Here is a 14,228-nt window from a genome sequence, read left to right on the forward strand (position 1 = left end):
ATATAGTTGCATCCGTCCCTGCAGGGACCAGTGAGGCAGTATGTCAGTTAAGGTATGTATATCATATATAGTACAGCCTTCATACCAAGAAAACTCAATTGTGCCAGCATAGACTATCTTGTACCGAACAATAAAAAACAGGACCACCATCAGAATGTGATCATACCTACTGCCAGTAAAAAGACCTTGTTGGTTATGGGAACCGGTGATATATAAAAATTGTTTCACTTAATCCCATGTAAAACATTTTAATGAAAATCATTGAGTTTTTCATAGGTGCCCATATTGGGGCTCAAACATGCCTATAGCTAGAATAGCAGTCTGTTTGTTTGCAGGCAAACAGCATGACACCTAAACTGTGTGTGGTAGCTTTAAGTCAATAGCAGTGAGTGTTTAACCCCTTAAGGACACATGACATGTGTGACATGTCATGATTCCCTATTATTCCAGAAGTTTGGTCATTAAGGGGTTAAAGCCATCTTGCAAACATGGATTTTTAACCGATCTATACATAGCATGTGACAAGGGTTGAAAATGTGAAATAGTCCATATATTTTACTAGCATACTATTTAGCTGGTGGTCATATATTTATTAAATGGGTAACTTACTAAAAGGAACTAAGTAGTTTAGTTCCTCTGGAAGTAAAGGGGGGGTTGGGGGGTCCCTGAGGGGGGTCCCCCAACTCCGTTGCGGCGATCGGGTGATTCCCGAAGCGCCGAGTGAAGAGAGAGAAGGGCCGTCGCGGGTCTCGCGAGCCGCGAGAACCAAGATGGCCGCCGGCCGCGTGAGTGGGTGAGAGCTACCCGCTCGCGGCTGCGAGCGGGAAGGGAAAAAGAGCGGCAAGAGACAATTCTAACCCCGGCTACCCTCCACCCGTCCCTACCCAGCCCCCTGTGCCAGTCAGGGCAGGTCCGCGCGGCGAACGCGGCACGGACAGCCGTGACGCCCGCGGACCGTCAGCCCGAAAGAAGCGAGGTAACAGAGGCACAGAAACAAGCAGGGCGACTGAGTAAGTGAAAACAGGAGGGGGACAGGTATAGGTAGATAGGGGTGAATAAGGAAAAAAACAGTCATAATGCATTAAGAAAAATAAGAAAAACCAGTAATAATACATTGAGAAAATAAGAAAAAACAGTAATAATACATTGAGAAAATAAGAAAAACCAGTAATAATACATTAAGAAAAATAAGAAAAACCAGTCATAATACATTAAGAAAAATAAGAAAAACCAGTAATAATACATTAAGAAAAATAAGAAAAAACTGTAATAATACAATAATAAAAGTAAGAAAACAGGAATAGTGCAATATAAAAAGACAATATAAGTACATAAACCAGAGAGGTAAAATTACTCTGACCTGTTGAGGGCTGGAGCAGCAAAGAAAGAGGAAGTGATGTCATAGACAGGGCCTTTTATGGGCAGCATATCTTTTCTCTGATTGGTTGTTACTGTTTCTATGCTGCTGGAGTTTTCAGTAAAGAAAGATATGCAAATATGAAGCCTCCTGTCATGTGGTAAAATTGAAATTTACTCACACACAGGAGATTCCTGCAGGCAATTAATAGAGCAGGAGATAAGGAATTCTCAAACACACTTAAAAAAAAAAACAAATAAAAGTTTGCATGACAATGCAACCAAAGTATGTCATTTGTTAACCTTAAAATTCAAATGGCTCCCATTTGGAATAGCTCTGTTAGAAGCCCAATTGCATATCAGGCGTCAGCAAAGTTTTTGTCTCTTTGGGCTAAAGTTGTTTTTGGTGGTTAGAGTAACCTTTTTACTATAACACCACCACCGTATGGAGAGATCATATGCTAAAATACAAATACTCCACAGCACTCCCTCAAATACCCATACAAAATATAATAAAGAAGAAACTGCACACTAGATTGCTCAGAAGAGATACACATAAATGTTTTAAACCTCATTGGTTATAACAAACACAAGATTATATTAAAAAAGGTGTGCTATACCTTTAAAATCTTAGTGCACAGTGCAAAGTTTCACATAAACGCACAAAAAAAACACAATATGTGCAAAAATTAGCAAGTGAAATACTGTGAGAAAATAAAAAGTACTCCAAATGGGATGTAGAAATCTGGTACATATTAAAAGAAAACCATCGCATAATACAGAGACCAAGGTAATAGGAATGGAACTCACACGGAAAGAGCAGGGGGAGCCCCTTTCTAACTTCTCCAGCTTGTAGCCCACAACACAGGACTGAGTGATGGGAAATGCCAACACACTTTATTTCTTCTATACTATACAGTATTATACTATATTTTTCCTTTTTTTTCTTTTCATATGTACCATATTTCTACATCTGGAGTAACTAAGTGATATTTGATGCTGTAAGTTACTTTTTATTTTCTCATGGTATTACACGGTATTTTTTTTTATGCATTTAGGTGACACTTTGCACTGTGCACTAAGATTTTAAAGGTATAGCGCACCTTTTTTATAATCTTTTATTTGATGTGGTGTGTTTAGAGCTTGTGCAGCTTTACCTTTTATTTGTGGATTCTAGTACACTTTTACTATATCACTATATTATTATTTTAGCGCCTTTTTATTGCTTGTCTTTTACGGATTTTATAACCAACGCAAGGCAAAACCTCTAAATGAAAGTGACAACAATAAGGCAATAACTACCACTTACACAAGCCTATTCTGGCAGAAACATGAGCCCCTAATATGGGGGTGTTGTCACTTTAATTTAGATGTTTTGCCTTGTGTTTGTTATAACCTTTATGTGTATTTCTTAGGAGCAATCTAGTGTGCAATCTCTTCTTTATTATAGAGTAACCCTTTGTAGCGGAGAGCTGGTATTTCACAGGTTAACTCCACTAAAATCCCATATAACCATAGTCACAGCAAGCAAGGTAATCCACGAATATCCCCATACAGATCCCAATGACTGGACGACACATAGCATCAGGAGCAGAACTGGCTTTTAATCACACAACCTTCTTTTAAAGCTTTCTCCCCTGCAAGGGAGGGATTCACATTAATTATACAGTACACCAATCATACATGAGTTGCTGCCCACACATCCCCTCCTCTTAGTATGACTCATGATCCCATTATGCAGGACACAAATTCCCTGGGTTTCTGGATGTACCCCTAAACATAGAGGTACCCCTTTAAATATTATATCCCCTGCTAGCCCTGATCTGGGTGAGATACATATCCAAAAATCACCCAGAAATTCCTGGAGGTAGTAAAAATACCGACCGCGCTGGAGGTAACAGCCGAAATGGGTTCCATACGTTTTGGCCCTGCGGTCGGTCACAGAAAAAGGGAATAAAATACACGAACTGCTTGGGTTTTGGAGACTGGGGCGGATTCGGATAAACCCCCTTGTTCGTGGGGTTCTTTCTACCGAACGGTGAGCCGTTCGGTAGTTTCTACACGAATTGAGGGAAGTGTGGAGGTCTCTGCGGTGTTTGCCTAGCCGAGTGTCCGATTTGGGTTCCAGACACTCGACGGCGAAACACCGCTGTGTGAGGGGCACAAGTCCTTTTCACCTATGTCAATAGAGAAATTGAGAATTTGTATAGCTTGGGACATGTAGTTCTGGGTGATGTACAAGCATTTTATTTTTGTATTGCTCCTTCAGTCCCAGTGATCACTAAGGAGTCCGAGGCCCCTGCTATTTTGAGCCTGGACTCTGACCCATTTGCTCCAGGCCGTTCAAGGAAGTCTGCGCCTTCAGACCACATGCTTCCAAACTCAACGACCAGGGAGTTTAAACCCCTGCTGGACCACTAGTGATCATGCAACCCCTGGGGGTGTTCCTTTAAGCATTGTGCACTCAGTAAAGATGGAGACTATGTTTACCCTTGTATAATACATGCCTGCAGTATTTGGGCTAGCCTTATGCTTGGCTGTCATGGCAGGTTTTGTTCTGTTCCATTCAATAAAGAGGAATTTTGTCTGTTTCATCCGCTTAATTGGACAGTTGTATCACAATGTAATTCTCCTAGCAATCTTTTTATAGTTTATTTTCTTTTCTCCCATAGGTGGCCCTTCCACAAAGCAGAGTGTGGCCTCTATGCTCCCCGCTTTGTCTGAGATGCTATGTGGGAGAAGCGCTGAGCCATTGAGACTTTGCCATCGATTGGACAGAGACACCACAGGGGCATTAATTCTAGCCAGGACCATGGAGGCTGCGGAGCGTGTACAGAAATTACTGAAGCAGCATAGAGTGCAAAAGGTCTACTGGTGAGTAAGCCATTGTTCAGCTAATGGTTGGTCATTGAGAGCATGCTGGGAGTGTCAGGATGTTTGGTTATTACGGGGATTGCTGAGGCGCAGTGCATGCTGGGAATGTCAGGATGTTGGGTTATTACGGGGATTGCTGAGGCGCAGTGCATGCTGGGAGTGTCAGGATGTTTGGTTATTACGGGGATTGCTGAGGCGCAGTGCATGCTGGGAGTGTCAGGATGTTGGGTTATTACGGGGATTGCTGAGGCGCAGTGCATGCTGGGAGTGTCAGGATGTTTGGTTATTACGGGGATTGCTGAGGAGCAGTGAATGCTGGGAGTGTCAGGATGTTTGGTTATTACGGGGATCGCTGAGGAGCAGTGCATGCTGGGAGTGTCAGGATGTTTGGTTATTACGGGGATCGCTGAGGAGCAGTGCATGCTGGGAGTGTCAGGATGTTTGGTTATTACGGGGATTGCTGAGGCGCAGTGCATGCTGGGAGTGTTAGGATGTTTGGTTATTACGGGGATCGCTGAGGTGCAGTGCATGCTGGGAGTGTCAGGATGTTTGGTTATTACGGGGATCGCTGAGGAGCAGTGCATGCTGGGAGTGTCAGGATGTTTGGTTATTACGGGGATCGCTGAGGAGCAGTGCATGCTGGGAGTGTCAGGATGTTTGGTTATTACGGGGATTGTTGAGGCGCAGTGCATGCTGGGAGTGTCAGGATGTTGGGTTATTACGGGGATCGCTGAGGAGCAGTGCATGCTGGGAGTGTCAGGATGTTGGGTTATTACGGGGATCGCTGAGGAGCAGTGCATGCTGGGAGTGTCAGGATGTTGGGTTATTACGGGGATTGCTGAGGAGCAGTGCATGCTGGGAGTGTCAGGATGTTTGGTTATTCCGGGGATCGCTGAGGCGCAGTGCATGCTGGGAGTGTTAGGATGTTTGGTTAATACGGGGATCGCTGAGGTGCAGTGCATGCTGGGAGTGTCAGGATGTTTGGTAATTACGGGGATCGCTGAGGCGCAGTGCATGCTGGGAGTTTCAGGATGTTTGGTTATTACGGGGATCGCTGAGGAGCAGTGCATGCTGGGAGTGTCAGGATGTTTGGTTATTACGGGGATCGCTGAGGAGCAGTGCATGCTGGGAGTGTCAGGATGTTTGGTTATTACGGGGATCGCTGAGGTGCAATGCATGCTGGGAGTGTCAGGATGTTTGGTTATTACGGGGATTGCTGAGGCGCAGTGCATGCTGGGAATGTCAGGATGTTTGGTTATTACGGGGATTGCTGAGGAGCAGTGCATGCTGGGAGTGTCAGGATGTTTGGTTATTACTGGGATCGCTGAGGCGCAGTGCATGCTGGGAGTGTCAGGATGTTTGGTTATTACGGGGATTGCTGAGGCGCAGTGCATGCTGGGAATGTCAGGATGTTTGGTTATTACGGGGATTGCTGAGGAGCAGTGCATGCTGGGAGTGTCAGGATGTTTGGTTATTACTGGGATCGCTGAGGCGCAGTGCATGCTGGGAGTGTCAGGATGTTTGGTTATTACGGGGATTGCTGAGGCGCAGTGCATGCTGGGAGTGTCTGGATGTTTGGTTATTCCGGGGATCGCTGAGGCGCAGTGCATGCTGGGAGTGTCAGGATGTTTGGTTATTCCGGGGATCGCTGAGGCGCAGTGCATGCTGGGAGTGTCAGGATGTTTGGTTATTACGGGGATTGCTGAGGCGCAGTGCATGCTGGGAGTGTCAGGATGTTTGGTTATTACGGGGATTGCTGAGGCGCAGTGCATGCTGGGAGTGTCTGGATGTTTGGTTATTCCGGGGATCGCTGAGGCGCAGTGCATGCTGGGAGTGTCAGGATGTTTGGTTATTCCGGGGATTGCTGAGGCGCAGTGCATGCTGGGAGTGTCAGGATGTTGGGTTATTACGGGGATTGCTGAGGCGCAGTGCATGCTGGGAGTGTCTGGATGTTTGGTTATTCCGGGGATCGCTGAGGCGCAGTGCATGCTGGGAGTGTCAGGATGTTTGGTTATTACGGGGATTGCTGAGGCGCAGTGCATGCTGGGAATGTCAGGATGTTTGGTTATTACGGGGATTGCTGAGGAGCAGTGCATGCTGGGAGTGTCAGGATGTTTGGTTATTACGGGGATCGCTGAGGCGCAGTGCATGCTGGGAGTGTCTGGATGTTTGGTTATTCCGGGGATCGCTGAGGCGCAGTGCATGCTGGGAGTGTCAGGATGTTTGGTTATTACGGGGATTGCTGAGGCGCAGTGCATGCTGGGAATGTCAGGATGTTTGGTTATTACGGGGATTGCTGAGGAGCAGTGCATGCTGGGAGTGTCAAGATGTTTGGTTATTACGGGGATTGCTGAGGCGCAGTGCATGCTGGGAATGTCAGGATGTTTGGTTATTACGGGGATTGCTGAGGAGCAGTGCATGCTGGGAGTGTCAGGATGTTTGGTTATTACTGGGATCGCTGAGGCGCAGTGCATGCTGGGAGTGTCAGGATGTTTGGTTATTACGGGGATTGCTGAGGCGCAGTGCATGCTGGGAGTGTCTGGATGTTTGGTTATTCCGGGGATCGCTGAGGCGCAGTGCATGCTGGGAGTGTCAGGATGTTTGGTTATTCCGGGGATCGCTGAGGCGCAGTGCATGCTGGGAGTGTCAGGATGTTTGGTTATTACGGGGATTGCTGAGGCGCAGTGCATGCTGGGAGTGTCAGGATGTTTGGTTATTACGGGGATTGCTGAGGCGCAGTGCATGCTGGGAGTGTCTGGATGTTTGGTTATTCCGGGGATCGCTGAGGCGCAGTGCATGCTGGGAGTGTCAGGATGTTTGGTTATTCCGGGGATTGCTGAGGCGCAGTGCATGCTGGGAGTGTCAGGATGTTGGGTTATTACGGGGATTGCTGAGGCGCAGTGCATGCTGGGAGTGTCTGGATGTTTGGTTATTCCGGGGATCGCTGAGGCGCAGTGCATGCTGGGAGTGTCAGGATGTTTGGTTATTACGGGGATTGCTGAGGCGCAGTGCATGCTGGGAATGTCAGGATGTTTGGTTATTACGGGGATTGCTGAGGAGCAGTGCATGCTGGGAGTGTCAGGATGTTTGGTTATTACTGGGATCGCTGAGGCGCAGTGCATGCTGGGAGTGTCAGGATGTTTGGTTATTACGGGGATCGCTGAGGCGCAGTGCATGCTGGGAGTGTCTGGATGTTTGGTTATTCCGGGGATCGCTGAGGCGCAGTGCATGCTGGGAGTGTCAGGATGTTTGGTTATTACGGGGATTGCTGAGGCGCAGTGCATGCTGGGAATGTCAGGATGTTTGGTTATTACGGGGATTGCTGAGGAGCAGTGCATGCTGGGAGTGTCAGGATGTTTGGTTATTACTGGGATCGCTGAGGCGCAGTGCATGCTGGGAGTGTCAGGATGTTTGGTTATTACGGGGATTGCTGAGGCGCAGTGCATGCTGGGAGTGTCTGGATGTTTGGTTATTCCGGGGATCGCTGAGGCGCAGTGCATGCTGGGAGTGTCAGGATGTTTGGTTATTACGGGGATTGCTGAGGAGCAGTGCATGCTGGGAGTGTCAGGCTGTTTGGTTATTACGGGGATCGCTGAGGAGCAGTGCATGCTGGGAGTGTCAGGATGTTGGGTTATTACGGGGATTGCTGAGGAGCAGTGCATGCTGGGAGTGTCAGGATGTTGGGTTATTACGGGGATTGCTGAGGCGCAGTGCATGCTGGGAGTGTCTGGATGTTTGGTTATTCCGGGGATCGCTGAGGCGCAGTGCATGCTGGGAGTGTCAGGATGTTTGGTTATTACGGGGATTGCTGAGGAGCAGTGCATGCTGGGAGTGTCAGGCTGTTTGGTTATTACGGGGATTGCTGAGGAGCAGTGCATGCTGGGAGTGTCAGGATGTTTGGTTATTACGGGGATTGCTGAGGCGCAGTGCATGCTGGGAGTGTCAGGATGTTTGGTTATTACTGGGATCGCTGAGGAGCAGTGCATGCTGGGAGTGTCAGGATGTTTGGTTATTACGGGGATCGCTGAGGAGCAGTGCATGCTGGGAGTGTCAGGATGTTTGGTTATTACGCGGATCGCTGAGGAGCAGTGAATGCTGGGAGTGTCTGGATGTTTGGTTATTCCGGGGATCGCTGAGGAGCAGTGCATGCTGGGAGTGTCAGGATGTTTGGTTATTACGCGGATCGCTGAGGAGCAGTGAATGCTGGGAGTGTCAGGATGTTTGGTTATTACGGGGATTGCTGAGGCGCAGTGCATGCTGGGAGTGTCAGGATGTTTGGTTATTACGGGGATCGCTGAGGAGCAGTGCATGCTGGGAGTGTCAGGATGTTTGGTTATTACGCGGATCGCTGAGGAGCAGTGAATGCTGGGAGTGTCAGGATGTTTGGTTATTACGGGGATTGCTGAGGCGCAGTGCATGCTGGGAGTGTCTGGATGTTCGGTTATTCCGGGGATCGCTGAGGAGCAGTGCATGCTGGGAGTGTCAGGATGTTTGGTTATTACGGGGATCGCTGAGGAGCAGTGCATGCTGGGAGTGTCAGGATGTTTGGTTATTACGCGGATCGCTGAGGAGCAGTGAATGCTGGGAGTGTCAGGATGTTTGGTTATTACGGGGATTGCTGAGGCGCAGTGCATGCTGGGAGTGTCAGGATGTTTGGTTATTACGGGGATTGCTGAGGAGCAGTGCATGCTGGGAGTGTCAGGATGTTTGGTTATTACGGGGATCGCTGAGGTGCAGTGCATGCTGGGAGTGTCAGGATGTTTGGTTATTACGGGGATTGCTGAGGCGCAGTGCATGCTGGGAATGTCAGGATGTTTGGTTATTACGGGGATTGCTGAGGAGCAGTGCATGCTGGGAGTGTCAGGATGTTTGGTTATTACGGGGATCGCTGAGGAGCAGTGCATGCTGGGAGTGTCAGGATGTTTGGTTATTACGGGGATTGCTGAGGCGCAGTGCATGCTGGGAGTGTCAGGATGTTTGGTTATTACGGGGATCGCTGAGGTGCAGTGCATGCTGGGAGTGTCAGGATGTTTGGTTATTACGGGGATTGCTGAGGCGCAGTGCATGCTGGGAATGTCAGGATGTTTGGTTATTAGGGGGATTGCTGAGGAGCAGTGCATGCTGGGAGTGTCAGGATGTTTGGTTATTACGGGGATCGCTGAGGAGCAGTGCATGCTGGGAGTGTCAGGATGTTTGGTTATTACGGGGATTGCTGAGGCGCAGTGCATGCTGGGAGTGTCAGGATGTTTGGTTATTACGGGGATCGCTGAGGTGCAGTGCATGCTGGGAGTGTCAGGATGTTTGGTTATTACGGGGATTGCTGAGGAGCAGTGCATGCTGGGAGTGTCAGGATGTTTGGTTATTACGGGGATCGCTGAGGAGCAGTGCATGCTGGGAGTCTCAGTATGTTTAGTGGTGGTTAATGCAGGGATTGCAGGTTATAATAGTTTTGCTGTATCTTTAATTATATATTCATTTTATTTCCACAGGGCGCTGTGTATTGGTGTTCCCACTCCTTTGGAGGGAATTTTAGACATCCCAGTTGTGGAGAGAGAGACAGATGGCCCTCAAAGACATTATAAAGTAACAGCTGTTGGTTATACAATGTCTGCCACCTTCTCCTGCCTATCAATATATAAACTAACATACTTTGATTTATTTATTTTTTTTAAAGATGTCTTTATCTCCACGGTTACACGTTTTTAAGGATGGATCTACAAAGAAAATCCGCATTTCGCGGTCTGCAAGGGAGGCTGTAACACGTTACCGTACATTGTGTGAGGCTGATGGAGCCTCCCTTCTAGAGCTGCATCCAATAACCGGTAAAGTCACAGCAAATAGCACGCAACTAAAACATCAGTACAGTTCTCACCAAACCGGATATCATCGGAAACTGGTCGAGTCCACAGAATGATATTCCTTGTCTGCCATTTTATAGGTCTTACTAGTTCAGATAGAACTGACTTTGTGTATTTATCGATTTGTAACCACGTTTAATAGGTAGGTCTCTATTTATAACCGGGAGTTTTGTGAGTCTTCTGATACACATACATGTAAGGTACACTTGATCCAAGGTTGTCCTTTACATTTATACCCAATGGATCTCGATTGTATTGTCTGGTTAATTTCAATAACTTCTTATAATTAATATGATCTGATTTTAATACATAATGACCTTTTTTATATTTGATTAGTAAAGGTTAAGTCTTTTCACAATGAAAACTACAAATAATTTCTGGTTTATCTGATTTCGTTTCCCTAGGAGTCAAACACCAGCTCCGGGTCCATCTCTCTTATGGCCTAAACTGTCCTATCCTTGGAGATCATAAATATTCTCATTGGGGACGACTTGCTCCACAGGTACCAGAGGCCAAGTTGGGAATGGGAAAAGAATGTGAGGAATTTTTTTGTAAGTGCTCACTATATATATTCTTTTCTCACAGAAACCTCCTAAGGCAATCCTCCAAGCTCTGCGTCTCTCTCTCCCTCAAGCACGTTCCCTCCTCTTACATCTGCACGCTGCACAAATAAGCCTACCAGCACATGCAGCAGAAGAGGACCCAATTGTGTTGCAGTGTCCACCCCCAAAATATTTCATGAGCACCCTGCGTAGATTGGGAATACCGCCTCCAAGTCTGAAAAGCATTGGTTATCCTTTGGAAGATTGATTGCCTGAGTCCAGGGCGTTGGTGAAGCCTGATTCCTGAAGTAAAGTGCACTAAGTAGGACTATGGCATAGAGTTTATTTAATAAAATATACATATAGGAATTTTCCACTGCCCTCTATAGACCAACCCACCCTGCTCCTGCAGAGTCAAGCATAATATGCCCAAAGGAAGATAGCGCAGCTCATCATGATCAAGGCGTTGATGTTCACAAGTCGGGCGTAGGGTGGAGACTCTTGAATGTCAGGCAAAAAGGAGCCTTTTTCTTGTGGATGTGACTCGATGATGCCTGGAAGCAGTAATCATTCATGTTATATGTCCATGAAGCATCAAATAAATTCATATAGCTTGAATGTCTTGCTATTGTAATCATAAGTAATGAACTAGCAAATTGCCAATCTCTAAGTCATATGAAATGCACACACTACCTACCTGGAGCCCCAATTTCTTCTCTTAGTGCCTGACTGTGCCGTAGACTGAACACCAAACGATAAAGCTGAAAGACATGAAAGGAGGGAAATATGTTGGGTTCTCCCCAATATTCCTTCTTGGAAAGCACATAATTAAACAAATGGATTTCTTACCTGGGCATCAGGAATTGGGGGAGTGCAGTATGATACTCCCAATATTATAGCCCCCGAGCACAGAAAGAGGATGATTGCAAAGTAGAGATAATGAACCCCACAAATGATGGCAGGACAGGAGCTAGGAGAAGAGCAGCTTCCAGAACCAAAGGCAAATTCTGGCACCATTCGGCACAAACCCAGTAGAAGCCCTCCAACCAGCCCCCAAAATGCACCCTGCAGAGAAGAAAACACAGAGCATGCATTTCAATGGAATGGGTAAAATAAGGTTTTCAGCACCATAATTAGCACATTGTCTTTTATATACTCTACTGAAAGCAGCTCTCCAGGCTTGAACTGACTTTTTTTCTTTTATTCAATATGTCCACTGATCCAAACTAATAAATACAGAACTCTCAAATGTAATGTCTTTATCTGCAATGAATGGCTGGGGGGGGAAAGAAAGTAGTTTTAGTAAAAGTTCAGTGTTGGTGTGCGCTAGTAACTGTGGATAGTCTGTGTTGCTTACTGCGCATAGTGTGTCTGTCGTGGGTGGGAGTGGAAGATAAAAGTAGAAGGTTTAGTGTTGAGATGAGATCGTGGTGAAGGATGTAGGCACATGATCTGTATTGGGCTAACGATTGGAGCTAACTTAATTTTGGCGGCAAATTTCAATTTAGTTTTAGTCATAAAAGCCGTTTTAGTCAGATTTAGTTATCTGAATTGTTTTAGTCAACTAAAATTGTTAGTCGACTAAAATTAACACTGGTAGCTGAGGTTGGGGGGGCAGAGAAAAAGTCAGTGGGATACTATGGTGGTAGAGGATAGGAGCTAAAGGTCAGTGTTGGGAAAAGATGGTGGTGGAGGATAGGAGCAGAAGGTCAGTCTTGGGAAAAGATGGTGGTGGAGGATAGGAGCAGAAGGTCAGTTTTGGGAAAAGATGGTGGTGGAGGATAGGAGCAGAAGGTCCGTGTTGGGAAAATATGGTGGTGGAGGATAGGAGCAGAAGGTCAGTGTTGTGAAAAATGGTGGTGGAGGATAGGAGCAGAAGGTCAGTGTTGGGAAAAGATGGTGGTGGAGGATAGGAGCAGAAGGTCCGTGTTGGGAAAAATGGTGGTGGAGGATAGGAGCAGAAGGTCAGTGTTGGGAAAAGATGGTGGTGGAGGATAGGAGCAGAAGGTCAGTGTTGGGAAAAATGGTGGTGGAGGATAGGAGCAGAAGGTCAGTGTTGGGAAAAGATGGTGGTGGAGGATAGGAGCAGAAGATCCGTATTGGGAAAAATGGTGGTGGAGGATAGGAGCAGAAGGTCAGTGTTGGGAAAAGATGGTGGTGGAGGATAGGAGCAGAAGGTCCTTATGGTAAAAAATGGGACAGAAGGTCAGTTGGGGGAAACTGCAGTTGGGGATAGGTTGGAGGCCGCTTTTTAGCGCACATTGTACTTGGGTAACATTTTGTAACTTAAGTGCCAAGACATGCTTTCAGAATCTAAATATGAAGGAACTGGAAACTTACCGGTTCATTTACTCTTTTTACAAACAACGCTAGAAAAAAGACTGCTGCAATGGGTGGAGCCAGAAAACTTGCCACTGACTGAATGTAATCAAAGAGCTGCCCACCTTGTGCAGCCTGAACGACAGGGATCCACGCAATGCTGAAAGCCACAAGACAGACTGTCCACAGCCTGTCACAGAAATAGACAATTTAGAGCAACATGCCATTAAGATAAACAGTTTAGTAGGTGTCACCCCTTAATTTGTTTTGCTTATTTTATTGAGGGTTGTATAACATTTTAGCTTTCACAGACTTTCTGTGGCTGCCCAATCACAGACTTCCCAATGCAGCTCAATGAGAAGTCTTTGCAGGGCAGGTGCTCTGGGCAATTGCTGCCCCTTATTGTTTAGTTCCACTTAGTTAACCAAACCAGGAAATTACAGGACCAGCTGTCTGATAGCCAGGGTGTGGAATAAGGCTATTTTATAAAATGTGCTGATTGCTTTTGAAATCTGTACTTCAAGAAATGTTTTTAAAATGACATTGTTCATATAAGTCAAAAGTGTTTCATGTGTTTAGGGTACTTCTTTAACATGACTGGCTAAAGTCTAGTTTCTCATTGTGCGGTTTGCAGAGCCTTTACTAGTATCTCCGTGGCTGCTTTAGGCAACCGATGCATGGGGAGTAGTATACTAAGTGGTTGGGGCCTCAAGTGATATCCAGGAGTTTGGTGCAGTGTTGCTCTTCCAACGTTTGAAATGCCCCATATTGTAGCCCACCTGAATGGTACAAAGGTACAGATTGGTTGTGCTACAATAAAGGTTGATGAGCAAGAAGTTAGGGAGGTACATGCACAACTGGTTGGTAAAAAAAAATAGAAAAACAAATCAGCGCTAATTTACTAAACAAAAAAAGAAAAATATTGAAAGAAATAGGCAGCAAACCTCAGATAGTAGAGCTCCCGCTAAGCCTTACAAACTATTAGAATCGTACAAACAAGGGGAATCGAGGTAGCGCCAAAACCACTAGAATAAATAAGAAAAAAACTGAGGCTATATCTTCTGGCAAGTTTTATATTGGACATTTTATTGTTGTTATTCTACTTTTGGTCTCTTATATTTGTTCTTATATATATATATATATATATATATATATATATACTAGTGCTATATACTATTTTGGCGCTACCTCCATTCCCCTTGTTTGTACAGACACAAAAGGGGTGGGGATTGTGTACAATAAAAATCTCAAATGAATTAATAAAATAGATGAGGTGAAG

General features: G+C 46.0%; 2 protein-coding genes across 2 annotated transcripts in view; one reads left to right on the plus strand and one right to left on the minus strand.

The window, feature by feature from the left end:
* Positions 1-11,879, plus strand: part of RPUSD4 (RNA pseudouridine synthase D4) — a 47,378-nt gene extending 35,499 nt beyond the window's left edge. Inside the window, exons 3-7 of the mRNA XM_063430940.1 lie at positions 4,029-4,230; positions 9,720-9,813; positions 9,905-10,052; positions 10,493-10,590; positions 10,674-11,879. Coding sequence (XP_063287010.1) covers positions 4,029-4,230; positions 9,720-9,813; positions 9,905-10,052; positions 10,493-10,590; positions 10,674-10,898 — 767 coding nt within the window. The 3' untranslated portion in view covers positions 10,899-11,879. The remainder of the gene's footprint in view (positions 1-4,028; positions 4,231-9,719; positions 9,814-9,904; positions 10,053-10,492; positions 10,591-10,673) is intronic.
* The window catches only part of SLC5A2 (solute carrier family 5 member 2), a 116,815-nt gene continuing 113,543 nt past the window's right edge, over positions 10,957-14,228 (minus strand). The window contains exons 12-15 of the mRNA XM_063430939.1: positions 12,971-13,139; positions 11,480-11,695; positions 11,328-11,391; positions 10,957-11,184 (exon numbers count right to left, since the gene is read on the minus strand). Coding sequence (XP_063287009.1) covers positions 11,045-11,184; positions 11,328-11,391; positions 11,480-11,695; positions 12,971-13,139 — 589 coding nt within the window. The 3' untranslated portion in view covers positions 10,957-11,044. The remainder of the gene's footprint in view (positions 11,185-11,327; positions 11,392-11,479; positions 11,696-12,970; positions 13,140-14,228) is intronic.

The sequence above is a fragment of the Pelobates fuscus genome, chromosome 8, assembly GCF_036172605.1.
Source record: "Pelobates fuscus isolate aPelFus1 chromosome 8, aPelFus1.pri, whole genome shotgun sequence".
NCBI classification, from domain to species: Eukaryota; Metazoa; Chordata; class Amphibia; order Anura; family Pelobatidae; genus Pelobates; species Pelobates fuscus.